Source organism: Heteronotia binoei, chromosome 4 (assembly GCF_032191835.1).
Source record: "Heteronotia binoei isolate CCM8104 ecotype False Entrance Well chromosome 4, APGP_CSIRO_Hbin_v1, whole genome shotgun sequence".
In the NCBI taxonomy this organism is placed as follows: Eukaryota; Metazoa; Chordata; class Lepidosauria; order Squamata; family Gekkonidae; genus Heteronotia; species Heteronotia binoei.
The window spans coordinates 139069201-139092949 of NC_083226.1; the positions used below are offsets into that span (position 1 = coordinate 139069201).

Consider the following 23749-nt stretch of genomic DNA (forward strand, 5'->3'; position numbering starts at 1 on the left):
TACTAACACGTGAAGTTGTTAGTTGTAAGTCTGTAGGTACATTTGCCCAGAGTATAGAAAGGAGGAGAAAGGGGGAGGTGGGGCGGAAATGCTATCATATAAAGTGAGGTTGACTGGTCAAGCAGTGTAAGCAATGGCTGTAGGAACATCAAAGCTCAAAGAAAGACATAATTGTGTTGAATGAGTAAGATTTATTGGAATAGAATATGACTTAATTAGCTGACCAGGTTTTTTTGATTAGGGACTTCCTTGGCAAGGGGCGTGAGAAAGGCAGAGCCAGTTTGTTTAAGGATTGCTCCTTAGATACATTTGAAAAAATGTTATGGAAGATACATGATGCATTAAACATGGATTAAAATGGGTTGAAAAGTTATTTGACATAAAATAGTGTAGTAAATCCCCTTGGTGTAAGAGGAATGTAATTTGCAAAGAAATCATGAATTTAGTTTTAAATGTGGACATTGAAAGTAATATTTCCATTTTGCAGTAGCCATTTTTTTTAAATCCTGTTGTCATTACCTTTCCAAATGTAGTTAGTGTGTGTGTAAAAAGAACTTACTCTTGCATCTTCCAATTCATGATGGGTATCCTGCTAGTTAGCTGTTAGAGTTGTGCTGAACCATCTCATCAGAAAGCTCCACGTTATCTGCATGTGGTTATAACCTTGCATTGAAAACCTGCTTTTAAAAATGCTGATCATGCACAGTTTTAAGACATCTAACATCAGCAACTGCACAGTTTTTGAAGATTAGCAATGCGCACAATGGAAAACTCTCCGACATATGCTAAGATTTCAGAATAAGCAGTTTTATCTGTGTTTCAGTGACCCCCTGTGCCTTATGTTAATGTTAATTTAGTATTTCATTTTTAAAGAAAAGTATGATTTAGTAACTGCTTAGCCATTATACTTTATAGCTTGTTTCTCATCTTTATATCCACTGTAGTGTCACAGTAATTCTGAAATCTGGTTTTACTGTTTTAGTAAATCTAATTAAGCCTGGACTGGTAAAAATCAAGTTTTTGATGCTTAATTGAATTTTACATTGTTGATGGAGTCAGACACACAACTGTGCCTTTTGTATGGTAACTTGTCATTGAATTTGGCGATATTTGATGCTGCTAATCAGTATAATTTGCTAAAATTATCTCCTTTTCAATTCTCATTGAAATTATGGGGATTATATATGTGGCAGCTAATGACATAGGGTTGGATCCAGATCACTGTGAAAGGAGCTCTGCTCTGGAAGGGAAATTTTCCTTCCCCTTCTTTCTGGTACCTCTCTTTGCCCCACAAAAAACCTTCCAAGGTAGCAAGTTTGAAGTGTTGCCCAGGCTGGCAACAGGAAGGGTGGTAGTGGTGGAGGGCATCTCTCTCTCTCTCTCTCTTGCAAGAGCTATGCCTAATGAGAATGACTTTTTTTCCATTTCTCACACAATATTTCTCATCATCCCCTGGGGGTTCCCCTGACATTGAGGCTCCATTTACACATTGCTAAGTCATTATGTGTGTTGGGGAACAGCACAAAGGCTCTGTTTGTCATGTGCAATGTGTTTTCTGTTGGCAACCACAACACGCAGGGAGAAGCTGTGTTAGCCTCCCCTCTCGCTGTTTCTGTGTCCTCAGACTGCCCCATGTAGCTGCTTTGCAATAGATCCAATAGCAGTTCCATAGGGGGGAGACTACAGCCACTTCTCTCTACATGCCATGATTACAAACAGAAAAGTTCTTGCATGCATTGGAGAGGGACAAAACTCTCATCACACACATACAAAGTTCTCATGTTGTCCCTCAACAAACAAAAGGACTTTGTAATGTGTAGAAGAAGAAGAAATTGGATTTATATCCCGCACTTCACTCTGAATCTCAGAGTCAGAGTGGTCACAATCTCCTTTACCTTTTCCCCCAAACAAACACCTTGTGAGGTGGGTGGGGCTGAGAGAGCTCTCCCAGAAGCTGCCCTTTCAAGGACAACTGCTGTGAGAGCTATGACTGACCAAGGCCATTCCGGCAGCTGCAAGTAGAGGAGTGGGGAATTAAACCTGGTTCTCCCAGGTAAGAGTTCAAGAAGCAGGGTGGGGTTGTGGGGAGGGGCAGCATGTGTTTCAGAAAGAAGAGGAAGGTGGTAAAGATCCCTTCCATAACCTCTTCTCATTGTAGTCTTTATCCAACCCATATTGCTTTTTTTTACAAATGAAAAGAAAAATGTTCGATAGGTTGCTCTGCGGCGCAGAGTGGTAAAGCTGCAGCACTGCAGTCTGAACTCTCTGCTCACGACCTGAGTTCGATCCCGGCGGAAGCTGGGTTCAGGTAGCTGGCTAAGGTTGACTCAGCCTTCCATCCTTCCGAGGTCAATAAAATGAGTACCCAGCTTTCTGGGGGGAAAGTGTAGATAACTGGGGAAGGCAATGGCAAACTACCCCGTAAAAAGTCTGCCGTGAAAACATTGTGAAAGCAACGTCACCCCAGAGTTGGAAACGACTGATGCTTTTTAAGTATATGTATGAAGGGGAGTAGAACTCACCCAGGATCTTTCCCATGCCACTCAATAAAGCAGCTTTTGAATGGCAACCATACTGAGTGAGCAAGATCAGGCACCCTCCATTATATGATATGGGAGATGCCATCTGGCACATGACATCTTTTGTACCAGTGGATCATTGTACCTAGCCAGTTAGTGCATGCAGATGTGGCTAAACGCTGATCAGGATAAATTTGTTCAATGCAAATAGATGAGCATGCACCAGATGAAAATGTACACCTCATTAAATATACACCTGGTTAAACATGTGGTCGCCAGAAGGCTTGGATTTAATATCTGCTCTGTCATTACTTGGATACCCTTACTACAAGAGGCCCAGTTAATCATGGCTTGGCATTACAAGACTAAGCCTTCAGTTTTCATTTCCTCCTCTACTTTAAAGTTGCCAGTAGGCCTGGAGGGGGAAAAAATGTTTTGTCCCTTTAATGGAGGTTTAGTGGGAAGTTATTTGCCAGGCAGTATGTTTTCCCTTCATCCATGGAAAGCTTCAGTTGCCCATTTCCATGCAGTAACCCACTATGAAGTGAAGGGCATCTTTTTCCAGGTCTGTGGGCAGCACTACTTGACCCCTATGACTTCTAATTCCTTCTCTCCTAGCACTTCCAGCAGCTGTATGCTGGTGTGTGCAGTTCATTTGTTATAAATTTAGCATTGTAGCTTAATGTATTAGCCTTGCAGAAAGCAGAGTTAATGTTCTTTTGGGCTTAGATAAGTGTACACAAGTTTTAAACTGTATATAAAAGTACTGTAAACGTATAATGGTAGCATGGTGACCTTGAAACTGAAAACCATTTCTATACTTGGTGTGCTTAATACTTAAAGCAATTAATATTCATGATATATTTCTGTATACAGCTGCTATCATTGACTACAATAGCTCTGTGTACAAGTTACAGTGAATGCATGTAGAATCTGTGTGCAGTATACCCTTGATTTTTAAATACAGATGTTAACTAATTTGTATGTAACATTCAGTGCATGTATAACAACCTATGATACAAATGCCAGTTTTATCCTGATACTAGTCTCTGGTTTCAGTTGCAAAGTGAATGTGCATTAGCTCTTTCTTATGAAAAGATGAACACCAATACATGCAGGCTGTTCATGCATTTGCTGCAACATTTAAATAGGGCTAAAGAGTTTCAGAAACAGTGGATCAACATCCCTATAGAACTTCTGTAGGTTCATTCAGCTTTCTAACTATCCAGTTCCTCTTCATTGCTGCAATACTGCAAACTCTAGCTCATTTTCTCTCCAAGGTTCTTCCAATCCTCAGAACTGTTGCAGGACAAATAGTGGGCCATTTGAGGAAGGCAAGGAAAGATGTGCTCCACCATCTCCTTCTGTGGATTTTTTGGTCAGGATCCAACCCATAGGCACAAAATGACTAATAGAAGACCAAGTCCGTGACGAAGAGTTCACTGGAATTCTAAAGTTTATATAACTCTGCTTACGAGTTAAGCTGGTTTAGTGAAAGATAGATTGAGGCAGCAAATAATGTATTGTTTTGTGTGAGGGAGATACATATGTGATTGAGAGAGGAGAAAATTAATTGAAAACAGCATTTTGCTCTGAGATCCAGAGATTTCCTCCACACGGATGCCTTCTGCTCACAGATTGGGCATCTCATACCTTGGCCTTGAACATTGTAACAGAAGATACATCTAAAAATGTTCCTTTTGTGCAAGAGCTTGCATGAAAGCTTGTGCAATCCATTGCATGACTACTGTTCACCATATTTATTGTAGCAATGATTGAATTCTTGGGCAAGCTTCTGCACAGCCATTTCAGGAGCAGTGCTAGTTTTCCTTCTGCTCGCTGTTCTTTGGATTCACCCTCAGTGTAATTTTGGTGATTTTTCTAAATGTATAGGGTTGGATCCTATGCGCTTCCAGAGTAAGGGACTGATGGAGGTGGGTCATGGAAACTGAAAAGGTGAGGGGGGTTAGGGGTCCTGTTGACAAAAAGTCACACAATTTTCATTTTATACAATCTGAAGAGAAACCATAGAATACACAACATGAGTAGAACAAAGTTTGAATTCAGTGGAAACTTCATTGATCTTAAAGGTGCCATTGAATTCAAACTTTCTATTGCTTCAGACCAACATGGCTGCCAACCTGGATCTAACAACATGAGCAGGAATAGAAGAGTGTGATTTCGGTGAAATTCCCCACCCCTCACTGCATGTAGCTTGCCTTCCCCCCCCCCCCCTCCTGCCACACACACAGGTCCACCAGCCTCTGGTATTGCCTCTTCAGCATTTGCAGGGTTGCTGGGAGAAGGGGATGGTGGGAAAGCTCCACCAGCACCTACAGTGGCAGTGCACAGGATTCAAGGCTTAGTGTTAAAAGCATCTTGATAACTATAGCACTCTGTAGACACTCAGTGGATAATAAGCTGTACCTGTTTTGTCTCACTGGTTTTATAGGAATCTTTTGATCCTACTATGCAGCTGCACCTTGTGCACCAAGCCCCATGCACCATTCCTCCTTACCTTTCCAAAAATGAATCAACTCTTGGAGACCTCTTGCTGGGCTTCCTGGAATATTACGCTACCGAATTTGAGTAAGTGGTTAGCTTTTCATTTCTTGTTTGATGTACTGTTTCTTGACCTGTTCTTTCTGCACTGGCTACAGTTTCCAAATTCATTCTACAATCTTGTAAGAGAAAATGCTTATTTTTTAATTTTGTTTAAGGAAAGTGGTTAGAATATACTGAAACGGGATGTTAAGTCTGCCTGTCTAAATGCTTACATGTGAAAAGCAGTTTAAAATGATGAGCATGGAGTAGTAAAGTGTGTGCATAACTCTCTACCATAAAGAATCAGTAGGAATGTGCTTAATATTGGCTGGATTTGCCCTACAGTCAGTTGTCAAGAGTCTCTAGAGCATGGGTGGTTAAACTTGCTTAATGCAAGAGCTACATAGATGTTCGAGAGCCACAAGACAGGGAGGGCAGGAGGGAGGAAAATAGATGGGGATGGGAGAAGTAGAATGTGGAACTCTAATTAAGGAACCCTGCCAAGGGTTCACATGCCTGTCACAATGGCTCCTGCCAGTGGTTCTGCTGTGGTAGTCTATTATCATGTGCATCAGCTCTCAAAGCAATTTCCAGTGGAAGATATTGCCTCCAGCAACTGATGCCTGATAGTGTTATTATTTTGAGGAACTGAGATTTTATTTTAAATGTCTTTTATTCTGATCACTGTATGTCATAGATTTTCTTAACTGTTAGCCACCAGGAGAACCTGAATTGGTTGACCTCACTGTTTCTCTTTTCTATTGCATCTGAAGAAGTGAGCTTAGATTTAAGAAAGCTGATGTTGAAATGAAAATGTTGTTCGTCTTTAGGGTGCTCCTGGGCTTCTGTTTTGTTTTGCTAACAGGATAGAAACGCTGTAAACATTCTTCTCTGAAAAATGTAGTAGAGGAATTAAAATTAGTTGTACAGCAGCACTATAGTAGTACAATTATCAAATATTCAGTTTAGCCTTTTTTGTTGGAAATATAACTATTTTTAAAGAAATGCTTCTTGTATTGATTTGTGCATTGTAGTGCCTTCCTTAAATACCAAGTGTGTTTATGTTTTACTTTTTTAAAAGTTAGTTTTCTCTGCTTTAGCCTGGAAATATTTAGGGAAGGGGCAGAGAATAGCCTTCTGAATCCTTTTTCAATTTTTTACAACCTCTCTTAAAGTCTGGCTGTCCAGTTTCATCTCTGAGTGAAAGCAGCAGGTTTTTATCTTGTAATTGGTAGCAAAGCAAGTGTGGATTGGATTGATGTCCTATTTGCATCCATTGAGGCTTGTTAGGGAATTTGTTAAATATTTGGTAGGTAGATGTGAAAGTCTGTTAAATAATAAAACTTTTATCAAGAAACATTCATTGGAAGCAAAGATTTCAGATTTTCACGGCTGGTAACATCATTAGGGTTTGTAGAATCTTTCGGGATCAAGTGCCGTGTTCTACTGGAGAAAGTTTTCCTTCTGGAAGGAAAACTTTCTCCAGTAGAACACGGCACTTGATCCCGAAAGATTCTACAAACCCTAATTCATTGGAAGCTTGAGTCCTTTAAATAGCTTACACAAGAGGAGAGGAATCAACCTCTGCTGATCCTTCCCCCTTCTTGGTGTGCCACCCCTCTCCCAACACATGCATACTGTTTTGTGCTATGTCCGCAGGAGTCCTTCCAATTTGCATCAGTTTTTGGAGTTCCTGTTCCAGAGACTGATTTATTTAGAAAGTTTATGTGCCTTCTGTATTTATGGTTCATCGAATCCAACCACACATAAGGTAGAATTGGCATAGTGTACCATGATAACTATTATAGCAATGTACCATAATAACTGTATCTTAGGACAGATATGAACTAAAACTGCTATAAAATGTACTATTCACAGCCTCATTAAAGTGAATGGCTGCCAGGAAGAAGATTGTAATGGAGAGTAAATTTGATTTCCACTATCCCTCACCTAAGATACTGACATTAACTGATAGTGAGGGTATATAATACTTCTACCCTCATGGTGTGCCTGATACGCTCCCCATTTCCCATAAAAGGTAATTCACTCAAATAAGCTCATGCTCTTTGGAGTAGACTGATGCTGGATAGGGAGAACCTTCAGGGAACATAGTTGAAAGACTACAAAATCAGTTGTGTAATGCACAGTGTTTTTCTTATTACAATAAAGCAATTGCCACTTGAATTGTTAACACCAGTGTAATTATTTATAAGGCAATTCTCTGCACAGTATGAGATTTTACAAGTACCCAAATTCAATGTATATAACAAAAGACCACCTGGCCAACAATATCTGTGGCATGCAATAATAGGTGCCCACACTCAAATTGTAGCCAGCAAGTCCAACAGTTGCAAATACCATGTACAACAACCAACTTGCCAACTGTATATCCTTTTGGAAACATAGGGTCTATTCCCGAAACATTAAATGTAGTTTGGCATTTCATATGAATCAAGCTACTGTTCATTGGAAATTCCATAATGATCTTTTTTGTAAGCTATCGAGAAATGGCTAAAGATCTGTTCTAGCAAGACTTGAGAATTTGGGCAAAGATTTCATCATCCTGGATAACCCAATTTGTACTGTATAGCATGACAGTTCTAACGTGCATCAGATATAACAAACTATGATTTGTGATTGCATAAACAAACCTACTCTCATACATGGCTTAAATAAAGGCTTCTGCTTTCGTGCCAAATGGTATTTTGTTATGTCCAGTTTTTATGGCCTGTGATCAATTCTGCAAAATAGGTCTCCAAGTTGTGGTTTAATGCAGGTTAAGAATGTAGACCATACTTTGTAAAATGGTCAAAATGATAAACACTGGTTTGTCATGAAAGCGAAAACCTTTAGTAACCACATACCTGAACACATTGACTTTTTGAAGTAACACATACCACATATGTTGTGACCCGCCCTGAGCCGCTTCGGTGGGAAGGGCGGGATATAAATTGAAATAAACTGAAACTGAAGGGAGGGTGGGAACAATGTGAGCTCAAGTATCCCACAGCTCATTTATCTCTCATCACATGGAAGGAACATCATTGTTTCCCTTATAACATAAAACACCAGAGGATAACTATTTTGAGTATAAGCAAAGCAGGTTTTTTTTAAAATCTGGATGCAGATTCCATAAAATCTTCCTTTATTAAATGGGAAATTAAAAAAAATTACAAAAGTGAATTACCCCTTTGATTCGCTAAAGTAGAAATGCAAATGGATCCCAAACATTTCATACTGAAAGTAGCTTATTAATATTTTGACTTTTTGAAGTAACAATAAGCTCTTTTTTTTGTGCTGAAGATGCAACTGCTTCTTTTAAGTGATGCGAGAAGCCAGATGGATTCTAGAAAAATTGTTTGTTTTGTTCAGAACGCAGCAGAAAGGCATTACTGCCTGCTGTGATCTGCTTAATTCTGTTACATAACTCTTCCCTTTAGCTTATTTTTCTGCAATTTATTGACAAGTTGGGATGCAAGCCAAATGATGTTATAACATTTTTCTTTCCTTTAACCTACATTTTGCTAATGAGAGTCATCCAGTCCAAAATTGGGTAGGGGATGTACAAGAGCTGATGGCCAGCTTTGATTACATCACCCCTCCCCTCCAATTTCTGTCTGGTCCTGTGTGATATTGCCCTCATTATTTTGGCCTCGTCAGTGCTGCCTTCATAGTTCTCTTATTTGTATGGAACACACAGACCTCAGAATGGGATGTCTAAAGGATCCTGATGGTAGCCAGGTATCATCTCCTTTCTTCCTCCCTGCTTACTTATACATTTCCAGGGGCTATATGCTACTGTTACTGGCTCTATCAAAGTGCTGTGCTTACAGAGTTGGTAAGAGTCATATCCAGGTTTTTTAAAATAAGAGTTTATTTTAAAATTTTTATTTTTAAAAAAAATAAAACTTTTTAAAAGGTTTCTGAAAATAGTTTTCCTTTTGCTAGTTGGAGCGGTCAGATGATTTCAGTCCGTGAAGCCAAAGCAATTCCAAGGCCTGATGGTATTGAATGGAGAAACAAGTTCATTTGCGTAGAAGGTAAATTGTGAAGCCTGGTTTATAACTCAAGGGTTTTTGTAGCAGCAAATGGATCATGAGCAGCATTTCAAAACCACAGTGGTTTGAGGAGAATGAGCCAAAAAGTCCTTGAGACCATGGGTTCCCTCTCTGTGTCCCTCATGTGCTGTGCTGAGATGAAAAATCTTCTAATTTAGAACTAACTGCCATTTGTTGTGATGTCCAAATGAGGCACTTTATTAAATTGTGGTTTGTTTCTTGCCTATGAACAAGGATTCTAAAATTACAGTTCAGATTTGATGCCATTACAAATTCTGGTCAGTTCTGTAGTGGAAAATCTTCAACAGCATGTACATTGAACCACTTTGTGCTTTGATTTAGGGTGTAAGCTTGCAGTGTTTCACTGTCTTTATCCAGTTTATCTGAGATCTTACTAGGACTGAGGAGAGGGGAGGATGCTAAACCCCTCCGGAATCAAACAAAATAGATAAGCTAAGAACAATTCTGCCTGACATGGCATGGGGAAATAGACAAAGAAGGCACATTTTAAACAATGGATTGGAACTGTTATATAACTCATAGGAGGGGATTTTCTCCCCTTCTGCTGCAGACTACTGAGCCCCCTCCTGGGATCAGAAGAGCATCACAAATGTCATGGGGGGAGAAGTATGGTGGGGAGATAGGCCTGAGAAACTTTTACTCCACTCTTCCACTAGCAGAATGCAAGTGGAACAGCACCTTTGTATCCAAGACAATTTTGATATCCCTTTAGCTGGAGTCTTTCTTAAAGCCAAGCAGAATAAAACAGTTGTGCCACCTGCTTGACATACTTAAAAGCACTTTAATTCATTATGAACATAAGAGAAGCCATGTTGAATCAGGCCAACAGCCCATCCAGTCCAACACTCTGAACCACACAATGGCCAAATGGCCAAAATACACACACACACAGTGGCTAATAGCCACTGATGGACTTATTTTTATCCAGTCCCCTCTTGAAGCTGGCTATGCTTGTATCTGCCACCACCTCCTGTGGCAGTGAATTCCACATGTTAATCACCCTTTGGGTGAAGAAGTACTTCCTTTTATCCATTCTAACCTGACTGCTCAGCAATTTCATTGAATGCTCACGAGTTCTTGTATTGTGGGAAAGGGAGAAAAGGACTTCTTTCTTTACTTTCTCCATCCCATGCATAATCTTGTAAACCGCTATCGTGTCACCCTGCAGTCGACGTATCTCCAAGCTACAGAGCCCCAAGTGTTTTAACCTTTCTTCATAGGGAGAGTGTTCCAAACCTTTAATCATTCTAGTTGCCCTTTTCTGCACTTTTTCTAATGCTATAATATCCTTTTTGTGGTGCGGTGACCAAAATTGCACACAGTACTCCAAATGAGACTGCACCATTGATTTATACAAGGGCATTATGATACTGGCTGATTTGTTTTCAATTCCCTTCCTAATAATTCCCAATAATGGCATTGGCCTTTTTTATTGCAATCGCACACTATCTTGACATTTTCAGTGAGTTATCTACCACGACCCCAAGATCTCTCTCTTGGTCAGTCTCTGCCAGTTCACAACCCATCAACTTGTATTTGTAGCTGGGATTCTTGGCCCCAATGTGCATTACTTTGCAGTTGACCACATTGAACCTCATCTGCCACGTTGACACCCATTCACCCAGCCTCAACAAATCCCTTTGGAGTGCTCACAATCCTCTCTGGTTCTCACCACCCTGAACAATTTAGTGTCATCTGCAAATTTTACCACTTCACTGCTTACTCTCAACTCCAGATCATTAATGAACAGGTTAAAGAGAATGGGACCCAGTACTGAGCCCTGCGGCATCCCACTGCTTACCGTCTTCCACTGCAAAGACTGCCCATTTATACTCACTCTCTGCTTCCTATTAATTAGCCAGTTTTTGATCCACAAGTGGACCTGTCCTTTTACTCCATGACTCTCGAGCTTACTAATGGTGAAATCAATAATGTTATAGTCTCATCCACACATTGAGACTTCTAATTTGTGCCTGTCTCTCCAGCCCTGCACGTGGAACAGGTAGCACTTCTGAGAAGTCTACCTTGGGGGTCCTGGCCTTAAGTCTCCTGCCTAGCAGCCTAAATTTTTTCTCCAGGACCTCACGACTGCATTGTTGGTGCCAACATGCACCACATTGTTGGTGCCAACATGCACCATGACCACTGGTTCCTCCCCAGCACTGTCTATCAGCCTATCTACTACACACGTAATGTCTGCTACCTTCGCACCAGGCAGGCAAGTCACCATACGGTCAGTACGCGGTTTTGCCACCCAGCTGTCTACTTGCCTAAGGTCGAATCACCAACTTCCAAGACTTCCCCTCTCTCCCTGCCCAGGGATGTTTCCTTGGCGCGAAAGGATACCCGCTCACCAACTGAAGAAGAGGTCCCTACTGAGGGCACATTCCCCTTATCCTCAGCCCGGTGCCTTGTTCCCTCTCAACCCTCATGCTCCCTGGCAGCAACGGGGCTGCCACGTTCAGAGTGGGACTCATCTAATACATCCCTGAGAGTCTTCTCCGAGTGCCTAACTGACTGTCTCTGCTTCTCCAGGTCAGTCACCTCGGCCTCAAGGGTACAAACTCGTTCCCTGAGGGCCAGGAGCTCCTTGCATCGAACACGCACCCAAGACTTCTGTCCTGTGGGCAGATAGTCATAGATTATGCAATCATGAGATATCCTACGGTAAAATAAATGTCTACAATTTTCTCTTTGAAGAGTTTGAATCCAGTGGCACCTTTAGGACCAACAAAGCTTTATTCAAGGTATAAATAAGCTTTTGTGTGCACGCACATGTCTTCAGATACGAAATGTGAATTAACAGTCCATACATTTAGGTAAAGAGTGAGCAGTGATTTAGCATACAGCATAATGAAAATGTTTAATAACTTCAAGAACCAAACAGGAATAACAAACTAAGTTTATATGATACCATTTGTTTGGGTTTAATTCCAGGGGAAAACATCATGAAGGAAATAAATATGTCAAAATTGGAGATTGATGGGCAGATTTATCCTTAATTGTGGAATGCTGAAAGTAATTAACTGAGACCCTGCCATTACAGTCCTCAAGCATGGCAACTTTACAGCCTCTTCTTTGAAGTGGGTTGATTGGCTGTTTCTTTAGGAGGTCACTTCAGCCTTCCAAGACATTAAGTTGGTGACCTCAGAGTAGCTGTTTTATTGCAAAGGAACTTCAGGACTAGACTAGAAAGGGAAATTGCTGAGTTGCAAGTTATTACAACACTCAGAACAATGGAATTCTTATCTCACTACATATGCTGACATTCAGCCCTTATATCTGTATTCCCATAAAATTGAAATTTTTGGAATATATATACACACACAGCATTTCACAGAAGTGAGTACACCCCCTCACATTTTGTAAATATTTAAGTATATCTTTTCATGTGACAACACTGAAGAAATGACACTTGGCTACAATGTAAAGGGGTGAGTCTACAGCTTGTATAACATTGTAAATGTGCTGTCCCCTCAAAATTATGCAACACACAGCCATTAATGTCTAAACTGCTGGCAACAAAAGTGAGTACAGAGCATGATTCCCTGCCTTTGGAGACTGGGCTGCAGGGTAGTATTCCAACATGACAATGACCCCAAACACACTTCCAAAATGACCACTGCCTTGCTAAAGAAGCTGAAGGTAAAGGTGATGGACTGGCCAAGCATGTCTCCAGACCTAAACCCTATTGAGCAACTGTGGGGCATCCTGAAACGGAAGGTGGAGGTGTGCAGGATCTCTAACATCCACCAGCTACGTGACGTCATGGAGGAGTGGAAGAGGACTCCAGTGGCAATCTGTGAAGCTCTGATGAACTCTAGGCTCAAGAGGGTTAAGGCACTGCTGGAAAATAATGGTGGCCACACAAAGTATTGACACTTTGGGCCCCATTTGGATATTATCACTTAGGGGTGTTCTCACTTTTGTTGCCAGCAGCTGTGTGTTGCGTAATTTTGAGGGGACAGCACATTTACGCTGTTATACAAGCTGTAGACTCACTACTTTACATTGTAGCCAAGTGTCATTTCTTCAGTGTTGTCATATGAAAATATATACTTTAAATATTTACAAAATGTGAGGGGGGTGTACTCACTTCTGTGACATACTGTATATATATATATATATATATATATCCCCACCAGTCCCCCAGAAGCGCCATGCATCCTCTATATTTCTTATTTGGAATAATAGATAAGAATAGTAGATTGTAATGTAATAAATAGTAGATTGGAAAGTATTTCCCTGGTCTTGGGATAGGGAAGATAATTCTACACAGCCAGCCACCCCATTTCGAAGAAGAGGCTGTAAGGTCGCCTCCATGCTTGATTCAAGATGTGTATAGAGTGTCAGGGTCTGAGTTAATTACTCTCAGCATTCCACAATTAAAGGTACATCTGCCCATCAATATCCAGTATTTCCTTCACAATGTTTCCCCCCAGAATTAAACCCAAACAAATGGCAACCATATAAACTAGGCTTGTTATTCCTGTTTGGCCCTTGAATCTGTTACACATCTTCATCGTGCTGTATACCTTACTATTCACTCTCTACCAATATATATATTTCATTGTATCTGAAGAAGTGTGCTTGCAGATGAAAACTTTTATCTTGAATAAACCTTGGTTGGTCTTAAAGGTGCCACTGGACTCAAACTTTGTTCTGCTGCTTCAGACCAGCATGGTTACCCACATGAATTACTTTTCATCCTGTTATGGCTTTTTCTTGCTTGCTGCCCTTGGATTGTTACTTTTAAGTATGGCTGGATATTGTGTTAAATAGATATTAGTCACATTCTCAGAAATGTGCAGCAGTTGTTTTATGTATTCAAATATCTTTTCATGTGACAACACTGAAGAAATGACACTCCGATCCCAGCGTTTGCTTTAAACATCACAGCTGAAGGCAGGCACACAGGGAAGTAGGAAGCACTCTGCCCTCGCCACAGCCGGCGCTCGCAAAGCGCTGCGTTTGCGGAGGGGGCGGGTGCTTCCTACTTGCCTGTGTTCCTGCCTTCAACTGTGATGTTTAAAGCAAGCGCTGGGATCGGAGGCGATCCCAGCGCTTGCTTTAAACATCACAGCTGAAGGCAGGGACACAGGCAAGTAGGAAGCACGCTGCCCCCTCCGCAGCCGGCGCTTGCGAAGCGCCGGGGCCACGTGGAGTGATCCCAGTGCTTGCCTGGAGAAGATGGAGCCAGGCAAGCAGGCGCGGGGAAAGCGCCGGATCGGAGTAAGAGGCAGCGGATCGCCCCCCAGGAGGAAGGTGCGTCCTATCCTCCGGAGCGCCTTATGGTGCGAAAAATACGGTACTTCTCAGTTTCATTAGGGATTACTATGATTTGAACCTTCTCATGTTCTTCATAAGTATAAGCATGTGGAACTTTGCACTAGAACTGTATGTTTGCCAAATACTATAAATGCAGCAAATTTAAAATGGTCTCAAATTGTGGCCCATGCACTTGGAGATAAAACCAGCTAATAACCTATAGTGGAAAGAGACTGATTCTCTTTCATACACAGAAATATACATCACTGTAAGGCTGCCATTAAAGAGAGGGGGTGTGGATCTGCAAGTAGTATAATTGAGTCCAGTAAAATTACTTGTTTGTAATTAGTGGTATAGCTGCTGCTTTGGATAAATTAAAAAAGCTAGCACAAGCTGCACTGCTGACAATATTCTCTTAACTTTTCCAGAACCTTTTGACCGAACAAACACTGCTAGAGCAGTACATGAGAAACAGAAGTTTGACATCATCATAGATGAGTTTCGAAAGGTAATATATGCAGGAAACTTAACAGAAGCAATTGTATATAAATTTAAAAAATGGAGAAATGTTCTATAAAAATTAAAAGGTGGTACACATTGTGTTTGTCTTGCCTCTTATGTCTCAACCTCTGCCCCAGCTGGCCAACTTAAAACTTTTCAGACCCAAGACCCATCTTGGACCCCATTCATAATGTAGCACATACTTCTAACTATGTTGCAGATGTCGGTCTTCTCTTTAATTCTAGTCTTTTTTTCATTCTCATCTGTTTGCTCCAGTTGTTATCCTTATTTCAAAACATACACAAAGAAAATAGTTGTCGAAGTGCTTCTGGCCTAACCCACTTGTAGATCCCATCCCACTAGGTGAAAGCCATGTTTTGAACAATGCTACTTGGCTTCTTTTCCATGGCTGAGATGCAAAAAACCATGCAACCAGTGCTACATCCTGAAGGTCCTTGTTACCAATCATCTCCCGTGTCACTGCTCAGCAGACAAAAAGGATGGTCTTCAGTAAACTTGACACGTCTTTTAAAAGAGCTTATTGGGAAAGGGTTTTTTGATAATTTGGGATGGAATCCCATGTAGACTTTCTTAGGTGAACATTTTTCTTCTAGTATACTGAGATCTCATAGTAGAGTGTAGAATCTGTAGCAGTCGTATTTTGTGTCTTGCCTACAGATACTTCTGTAGAATTCAGGAGCAGACTTTAATTTGAGCTGGCTTTATTATCATGGCCCATCTGTCCCTCAATAGGCTCTCTTCTTTGAAATCTGTTGTAAAAATTTGTTTAAAATGAGAGAGCAGGGAAGGTATAACTTCTGTGTACTAGCTAGCACGCTATTGGACTAAACAAGAAAGATGTAATAGAAAGGAAAATTCAACTAACAACAGTAGTAGTTTCATGAATAGTTATACATTTTTGTGCAGTGTTTTGAAAGTACTGAAGCAAAAATGGCTTAGAGTGGTTATCCAGTGCTGAAAAAAGTCCAAAACAGTGTAGTTTTGAGCCTCTTTTATACTTACCATGTTATGTGAAAATTAACTCCCTTTTTGCAGAATTTCAGTGGGTACACCCAAGCACTTGAGCATGCTTCAGTTAGTCCTTTGGCCTTGCCATATTCATATTTTAATGGTAAACATTGCTGTCAACACCCTTAAAAGTGTTTTAAATGGCTTTAATATAGGGTTAGACAAATTCATGCAGGAAAGATCAATTGGACTTCATATTCAGGAAGTTAGTTACTCAGTGTCCATTGCGTGAAACAGCAGGGATTACTTTGGCCTCTGTATGTCTTTTGAGACATTTAGTTTGACCACTGTGGGAAATGGGATACTGAACTAGGGGATTATTATTCTGATCCTAGATATGGTTGTTGCACTATATTCATTGCTTTTTTTGTTCTATCCCACAGTCATGGCAGAGATTGAGAGACAGGAAAGACTTGAACTGTATACTACCTTTAAAAGCAACTATTCAGAAAAGATAACTGGCTTCTGTCTCTATGACTGAGACATAAACCCCCCAGTGAAGTTTTTTCTCCTCTCCCTGCCCCTGGACATTTTTTTTTAATGCCCTAAGAGATTTTTCTTTCAAGTTTTTTGTCAAGGAGACTTTTGCAAGAATGAAGAAAAAATGCAACCTTTATAACATTCATTCACACCACCTGAAAGACTCACTTTTTGAAATGGCTTGAATCAGTGGCTAATAAAGAGACTGCTGTAATACAAATTTGCAAATCTGTTGGAGTTTATTGATTTATTGTTAACATTTGTTGTGGTGGTGAGTCAGCCACAGTGAATATTAAGACATGAAGATGATTAATTATGCCATGTACAACAGCCAGGCTGTAACCTTAAAGAGTCGCACACAGGGCACATTTCTTGAAGAGCAGCCCCCTGCTTTGCAACTGCACTTTGCCTCTATTTGGCTCTTTCCAGTTTTTGATCTTCTTGTAATTAGAAATTGCAGAAATAATAAGCGAGTCCTAAATAATGCTGTGATTCTGTCTTCGTTTTCACTGAGGTAGTAAATCCGAGTACCATTTCTTACTGCAGATGGGGATTTACATGACTGAGTGCTCCTACATAAGCCACACCTGCCTCCTGGACATAGAAGGATAGATGTTGCAGAGGTGGAGTGAGTTGTATGAAGGGAAATGCAGTCTGAAATGGTATAGCCTAAACACTATTTATTGCCTCAGTGCAAATAGCTCAGTGACAGGGATTGTAATCACAACTGGAATTTTTAAGCAGCATAGCTACTACAGGGCAGTTTGATCTGTGGCAGGATTACTCTGCTTGTGATTTACCAGACTGAATCCAGCCTACTGGGGCTTAATCAGCCATTTGTGCACCCTCCTGGCTAAGGCTACCAAAAACACCATGGGCTGTTTGGCTGGTGAGTGAACTGGTGAGTCTCAGGCTGTGTAGATCTCAGGCTGTGCAAGCCACTCTCTGTAGTGAAAGCTTAAATAATTTCAGATCAAGAGGTGGTGTCGCATTGAAGTGGGAGCGGGGAAGCAAACAAGAGTTGCATTCCTCTTACTATATTACTAGTATAACAGACAAATGTGCAGAGGTGGTACTGTCACTTGTCTCCCCCCCCCCCCTTCCCCGAGCTCCTAAGGCAGAACAGAGGTGTTGTGCGATACGAGGCCACCTCGGGTCTGGTCCCTTTCCAACAATTTCTTCTTCCTATATAGAAAAATAATAGTGATAATTACTCAGAATAGCTGCTACAATAAGCCAAGTTCTTATTTTTATTTCTATTTTTGTGTAAATGTTTGTAAATTGGTCAGTGGCTATATAAATTGAGGTTTAAAGGAAAAAACCTTGACAATTTTAACCTTTTTTCAAGAAGTAAGGGACTTCTTTTAGATCTGCTGTAGCACAATTTGTGCCTCTATTTATTGCCGACCAATTCATATGTTAACAGATGATACTTTTCTGTGATGTTAAACTTTCTTTTCCTCTTTTAGGTTTAATATTTTTATTGTGTCAAAGGTGAATAAAGTTTCTGTAAATAAAGCCACATTTTTTTGTGTCATTGGTTTTCTTTCAGACCCAGATGTCACCCTCTGTTGGTGCTTGGTACTTTGTAAATCTAATTATTTTAGTTCTTCAAACAGTGAATTGTTTTGTCTGACCATACCAGCCCATGTCTCAGAGTTGCCAACTGACCTGGAAAAAAGGGCTTGTGCTTTAAACAGAGCTGGGCAGCCCACTTCTGAGGTTTCTGTGGTGCAGATGGCCACCCGCCCATGCCACAGACACACTTCTGGTCTGTACCTTATGGGCACTCTGCAGGGGGCAATAACATGGCACCCCTCCAAGGCAGAGATGGCATAGCAACCTCACCAGAGTCCATCACAACCTAGCAGCATCTGCCAGCCAGGCAACAGTGCCCCTCTGAGTAGTATACACACAGGTACAGCCAATCACTGCCTGTCAATCCAGCAACTGCTCTTCATTGCCATTCCCTACTCCACAGAGAGCCAGAAGACAAGGAGGGAAAGACCCAGTGAGAGTACAATCCTAAAGTGTTCCCCCACCCCCCAAGCCCATGGCAAGGGTCTGATTGGCAGCAAAAATGCTGCCTACATGGAACTATCCTTGTTCCAAGCCTTCCCTTGGAAAACTAAAAAAAAAGGGGAATAACACAGTCCAGGCTTGAGACCATCCCTACTGTGCACATCCCCCCCCCCCCAAAAAAAGACCAGCATATTCTAACTGCTGGGCCAACCAGAGAACATTACACAGACGGATGTAGCTCAGTGGAAAAGTACTGGGAAAGCATGCCCTGGGGCCCTGTTCCAGCCCTGTCACAGCCAGTTGGTGTAGTGATTAAGACTGTAGACTAATCTGGAAGAACCTGATTTGATTCCGCACTTTAGATGCAACTGCTGGGTGACCTTGGGCAGTCACAGTTCTCAAGAGCAGTTTTTGGAGAGCTCTCAGCCCCACCTACCTCACAGGGTGTCTGTTCTGGGGAGAGGAAGGGAAAGAGATTGTAAGCAGCTCTGAGACTCCCAAGTGAAGGGCAAGATATAAATCCAATCTCCTCCTTCTCTTCTCCTCCTCCTCAGGAGAAAGAAGGGGCAGGTGAAGGGCAGATCAGTGCAGAAATCCCAAAGAGGAAGTCACAGATGGAAGGGAGGGGGCAGGCAGGGGTGTGGAGCAAGCCTTCTCCCCTTAACACCAGACAAGGACATTGTTGTAGATCACCCCAGACTTAATGGCAAATCCTTATGATGTATGATGAACTGGTTTGCCAACTCCCTCTGTTTTGAATGGCTTCTGTCTCTTTGTGGGCTGCTCCAAGTGATGTGGGGAGGACTTGCCAGATGATGCTAATTGCCTTCTTTGTGCCTCACCCACCACAAAAATGAAATGCTGTGTGGTCTGAGAGTGCACGTTAAATACCTGTGCTGGAGTGGGATTGGGGGCAAAGGGGCGGGGGTTGGCTGCTGCTGAGTAGGGAGTGATTGGCTGCAGAAGTAGCTGGTATCCTGTGTTACACTGGAGATTGGGAGCTGGGATGCAACCCTTGGGGGAGGGGCATTTTGTATTTTCTGTTATATGGCACTTATGGGCAACACCATGGTTTTTGCTGGAGTAATTTTCCACCAGGTTTTTTTTTTCCTTTGGTAGTGGGGTTGTTCCTGGGCTAGGAAACTGACTAACTCCTGCCATGCCCTATGGGTTTGCCTCTTTCTCTACCAGCACAATGATTTGTACTGGCATTGCTGTGCACCATTTCCCCTCTCCATCCGGCACCAGGCTAGGGTGCAGCACCACTGGGATGCTCCACTGGAGAATTCGGAGAATATGCTGGTGTACCTCCAAGACCTGCTGGTGTAGCTCCTCATTGACTCACTGTGCTCTGTTAGCCCTCCCTTTCTGTGGAATTGCACTGTTTCGTTTGAAAATGGGCAGTTGAAGCTTGTCTTAGCACTAAACCACATAACTGGAAAATAATTTCCCATTAAGCCTCTGTCAACAGGACAGGTTAGCAATCTTAACCATGTCACTGTTAATCAGTCATACTGGATTCCAAGGCCCAGCATATGCACTGCTAATAGCTTGTTGCAACCTGTCTTCAGGTAATCGGGGCCCATGTTGCATTGGTAAAGGCTCATCGGTGTGGTGAGTGGCCAACTATAGTATTCATTTCCCACATGAGATTCAGCAGTCCCAACAGAGGAACAGGGAAAGGAAGTAGTCATACAATCCAAGTGGTTTGATACTCATACAATTACTTATTAACATGATGTGAATAAATTTGTTTTCACCAGCAATCATGCTGCCTCAGTAGCACATGAATTTGTATCTGAAGGGTTTTCTAGTTTAGACACAAAATTATGAGTTGGCTGTCCAGAAACAGAATAGATAAGTGTGGCAGTCATCCTTAAAAGTCCCTCCTTTTCTCCAGGGCTCTGAACCAATCATTGTGATTTAGCCTCATGCAAATTAGCATTATTGTCAGCCAATCAGAGCCCATAGAACTTCACAGGATGGGAGGGGGTGAGCCAGCGTCAGTTTTAAAAGGGAGCTTTTTTGCTTTTGGGTAGGGATTTCTATGGACTGTGGAAAGGAGTGTCAGTTTAGCTAAGCCAGGCTCTTATTTGGCTTTTTAGTTAGGATTTGGGGATCAGTTTAGAGAAGAAGGCTTATTTTAGCCATACAAATATGCATCCTGTTAAAGACCCATCATTCTTAAAGACCCATCAGTATTTTAGCACCCATTTTATATATTTTATCTATTTTAAATAATTTATTATGTAATTGATTGTATTTGAGACTGTTTGCATTGTTTTATTGAATCATGGAATTCCATGTCTGTGAGCCGCCCTGAGCCCGCCTTTGGCGGGGGAGGGCGGGATATAAAAATAAAATAATAATAATAATAATAATAATAATAATAATAATAATTATTATTATTATTATTATTATTATTATTATTATTATTATTATTATTATTATTAACTGGTGTGTGTAAGTTCTATGGGAAAGTGCTGTGTGAGAAGAAAAGGCAGCCTTGGGGCTGGCTGAGGTACCCTGGCTGGAGAAAAAGAGGGAGAATCAAACCTCCCCTCAGGGATCTCTGTTTACCTCATATAAAAGTACAGCCTTAGTCTAGCAGGTTTCCAAATAAGAGACCTTTAGGGAGCACATTGCTTACACACTACCAGTCTTTAACGTAAAGCTTGTGTCCCTCTTTTTATTTGATTATGGTAAAAAGAATCTATAATAGAGGCCCGAATGGGGGATTGGATATTCTTCAGTTCAGAAGGCAGTTGCCTCAAAACTTCCCACCCCCACTCCACAGCCACCACAACCAATAGCTGAATACTTGCACGCATGTGCACATTCTTTGCCAAACACCATTTGTAGCTGGACAGCTCCCAAGACTACCATTAGACTGCAGGCTTGAGATTTGATACCTCTGTTAAACCTGTCAGCAACAAGCCTGCAGAAATGGTGGCTCAGAGTTCATGAATTAGTTACAGATCAATCAGAAGAGCTAATGCATTTGCACAATATTGTACTGAACATCTGCAGTCAGAGCAGACAGCCTCTGGTGGCTGGGCATGTGCTCTCCTTGTGATCACAATACAGGCCGTGGCTTGTTCTGATTAAGGACTCTGTACTGGACTCTTCATAGTCATGAGAATTATACCTTATATTTTATTTCAAAGAGACATACACAAGTGCAGAGGAGAGTTATTTTTTGTTCATTCAGAAATTTGCATTTAAATTTCTTCCCTTTCCTTGCATAAGTTGCAGAACGCAACATTTTTTAAAAAAACTATTGAGAACAGAGTGTATGTATGTATCCTTATTCTTAACTTATACAGCTTTGAGCTTTGTTCTGATAGAATTGATATCACACCATCTAGCAGGGAATGGCATTATACCCTGTTGAGTTCCTTCCCTGACCCCTGCCTTCCCCAAACTCTATCCCCAAATCTCCAGGAATTTTCCAACCCACTGTTGGCAACCCTAACAGGAATAGATATGTCTTCAGCTATCTTAGGTGCATCCTGGACATCATTAGAGACAGGCTAGCTACAAGGAACAGCTATCTGGCTTATTTACTCTAGCCTAGGCATTCCTTGAGGATAGAAATGTAGCCAGCTGGATGTCAGGTTGGGCCTTGCCATGCTTTCTTTCATTTCCTGAACTGTGCTAAGTTTCATTTCTCTAACGCTTGTATGTAACCATATATTTTATGTTCTATGTGGGGGCAGGAGGGGGATGGAGGACAGAGACCTTGATATATATGTATCCTTGTAGCAAGCTTGCTGGGCCAAAAGAAGTTAAACTTCGGACTACCTATGCACGGGCCTTCTCTACCGCGGCCCCTTCCTTGTGGAATCAACTCCCAGAGGAGGTGCGGGCCCTGCGGAACCTTGATCAGTTCCGCAGGGCCTGCAAGACCACCCTTTTCAAACAGGCATTCATGAACGGCTGACCAAGTCCACAGAGAAACATCAAAATGGTCCAGTCTGGAGATCCGCCATCATTCACAAACTGACAGGCATAGTGTCGATTAATAACGGTACTGTCAGATCTAACTTAATGTTTTTAGATTTAGTAACTGTTTTAACTAATGTATTAATCGGTTTGGGGTTAATTTAATGTTTTGTTAAATGTATTGTTGTTTTGCTGTTGTTAGCCGCCCTGAGCCTGCGTGGCGGGGGAGGGCGGGATATAAATAAAATTTTACTTTACTTTACTTTATCTAGTTATAGCAACGTGCCTGTCTGGCCTGGGAATGTAGCTGTGACCTTGGAGGTATGGAGCCTCAGAAGATGCCTTGCACCTTGGGAGTACCAACCTTTATGGAAATTAATGGACCATGGGGGTGCGGAAGATGTTAGCCCACACTTTTTGATGCCTATAATGGTAACCATTTCACCTGTTGAGTAATTCCTGGCAATGGCTTTCTAGCAGGTTAACTCTTGTATCTGATGTTAATAAATCCTAACAATATTCATATGAGTATGGATTTCTTGGTTCGATAAATGGCAAACCTTCACACTGGAGGAATGTCAGCTGCAGCAAACTCATACTTTTCAGCAAGAAGGTACCATGAAAGTGGGGATTCTGGCTGACTACTGGAGTGAGGGGTGAGTTTGGAATACTTTTGTTTCATGCTGCCATTCTACATGGGTTCCCCTCCCGCCACAACTGGTCCTGGATTTTGCTGTATACTCTCACCGGTGTTCCTTGGGGATAATGGGGATTGTGGGCACAGTTAATTGGTGTCAACCCAGAATCAAATGTTCAGCTGGACTTGGAACAACCTAACACAAACTTGGAAACAGTGCAATCCCACGGAGAGGGAGGGCTAACAGAGCACAGTGAGTCAATGAGGAGCTACACCAGCAGGTCTTGGAGGTACACCAGCATATTCTCCAGTGGAGCATCCCAGTGGTGCTGCACCCTAGCCTGGTGCCGGATGGAGAGGGGAAATGGTGCACAGCAATGCCAGTACAAATCATTGTGCTGGTAGAGAAAGAGGCAAACCCATAGGGCATGGCAGGAGTTAGTTTCCTAGCCCAGGAACACCCCCCCTACCAAAGAAAAAAAAGCTTGGAACATACAAGCAGATGACTGGAGGGGTTTTAAGAAAACTTCACCCTGAAGCGGTCTGTATATGACATTGTTTATACACAGTATAACTATAAGGCTTTGTCTGGAAGACATCACACATAACAGGAGAACACAGTGCAAAATCTAAAGATAACATATAACTTAATTTTGCAGGACCTCCAAAGTCCAACACCTTCGACTGTGTTTAGAAAGCAAGAAGCAAACATGGTTCTTGGAGTA

General features: G+C 41.7%; 1 protein-coding gene across 2 annotated transcripts in view; it reads left to right on the forward strand.

Moving 5' to 3' along the window:
* The window catches only part of TENT2 (terminal nucleotidyltransferase 2), a 41425-nt gene extending 23483 nt beyond the window's left edge, over window positions 1-17942 (forward strand). For both annotated transcript variants that reach the window (XM_060235864.1, XM_060235865.1), the window contains exons 12-15: window positions 4972-5108; window positions 9012-9103; window positions 14839-14918; window positions 16324-17942. In XM_060235864.1, coding sequence (XP_060091847.1) covers window positions 4972-5108; window positions 9012-9103; window positions 14839-14918; window positions 16324-16398 — 384 coding nt within the window. In that variant the 3' untranslated portion in view covers window positions 16399-17942. The remainder of the gene's footprint in view (window positions 1-4971; window positions 5109-9011; window positions 9104-14838; window positions 14919-16323) is intronic.
* Window positions 17943-23749: the final 5807 nt, after the last annotated feature.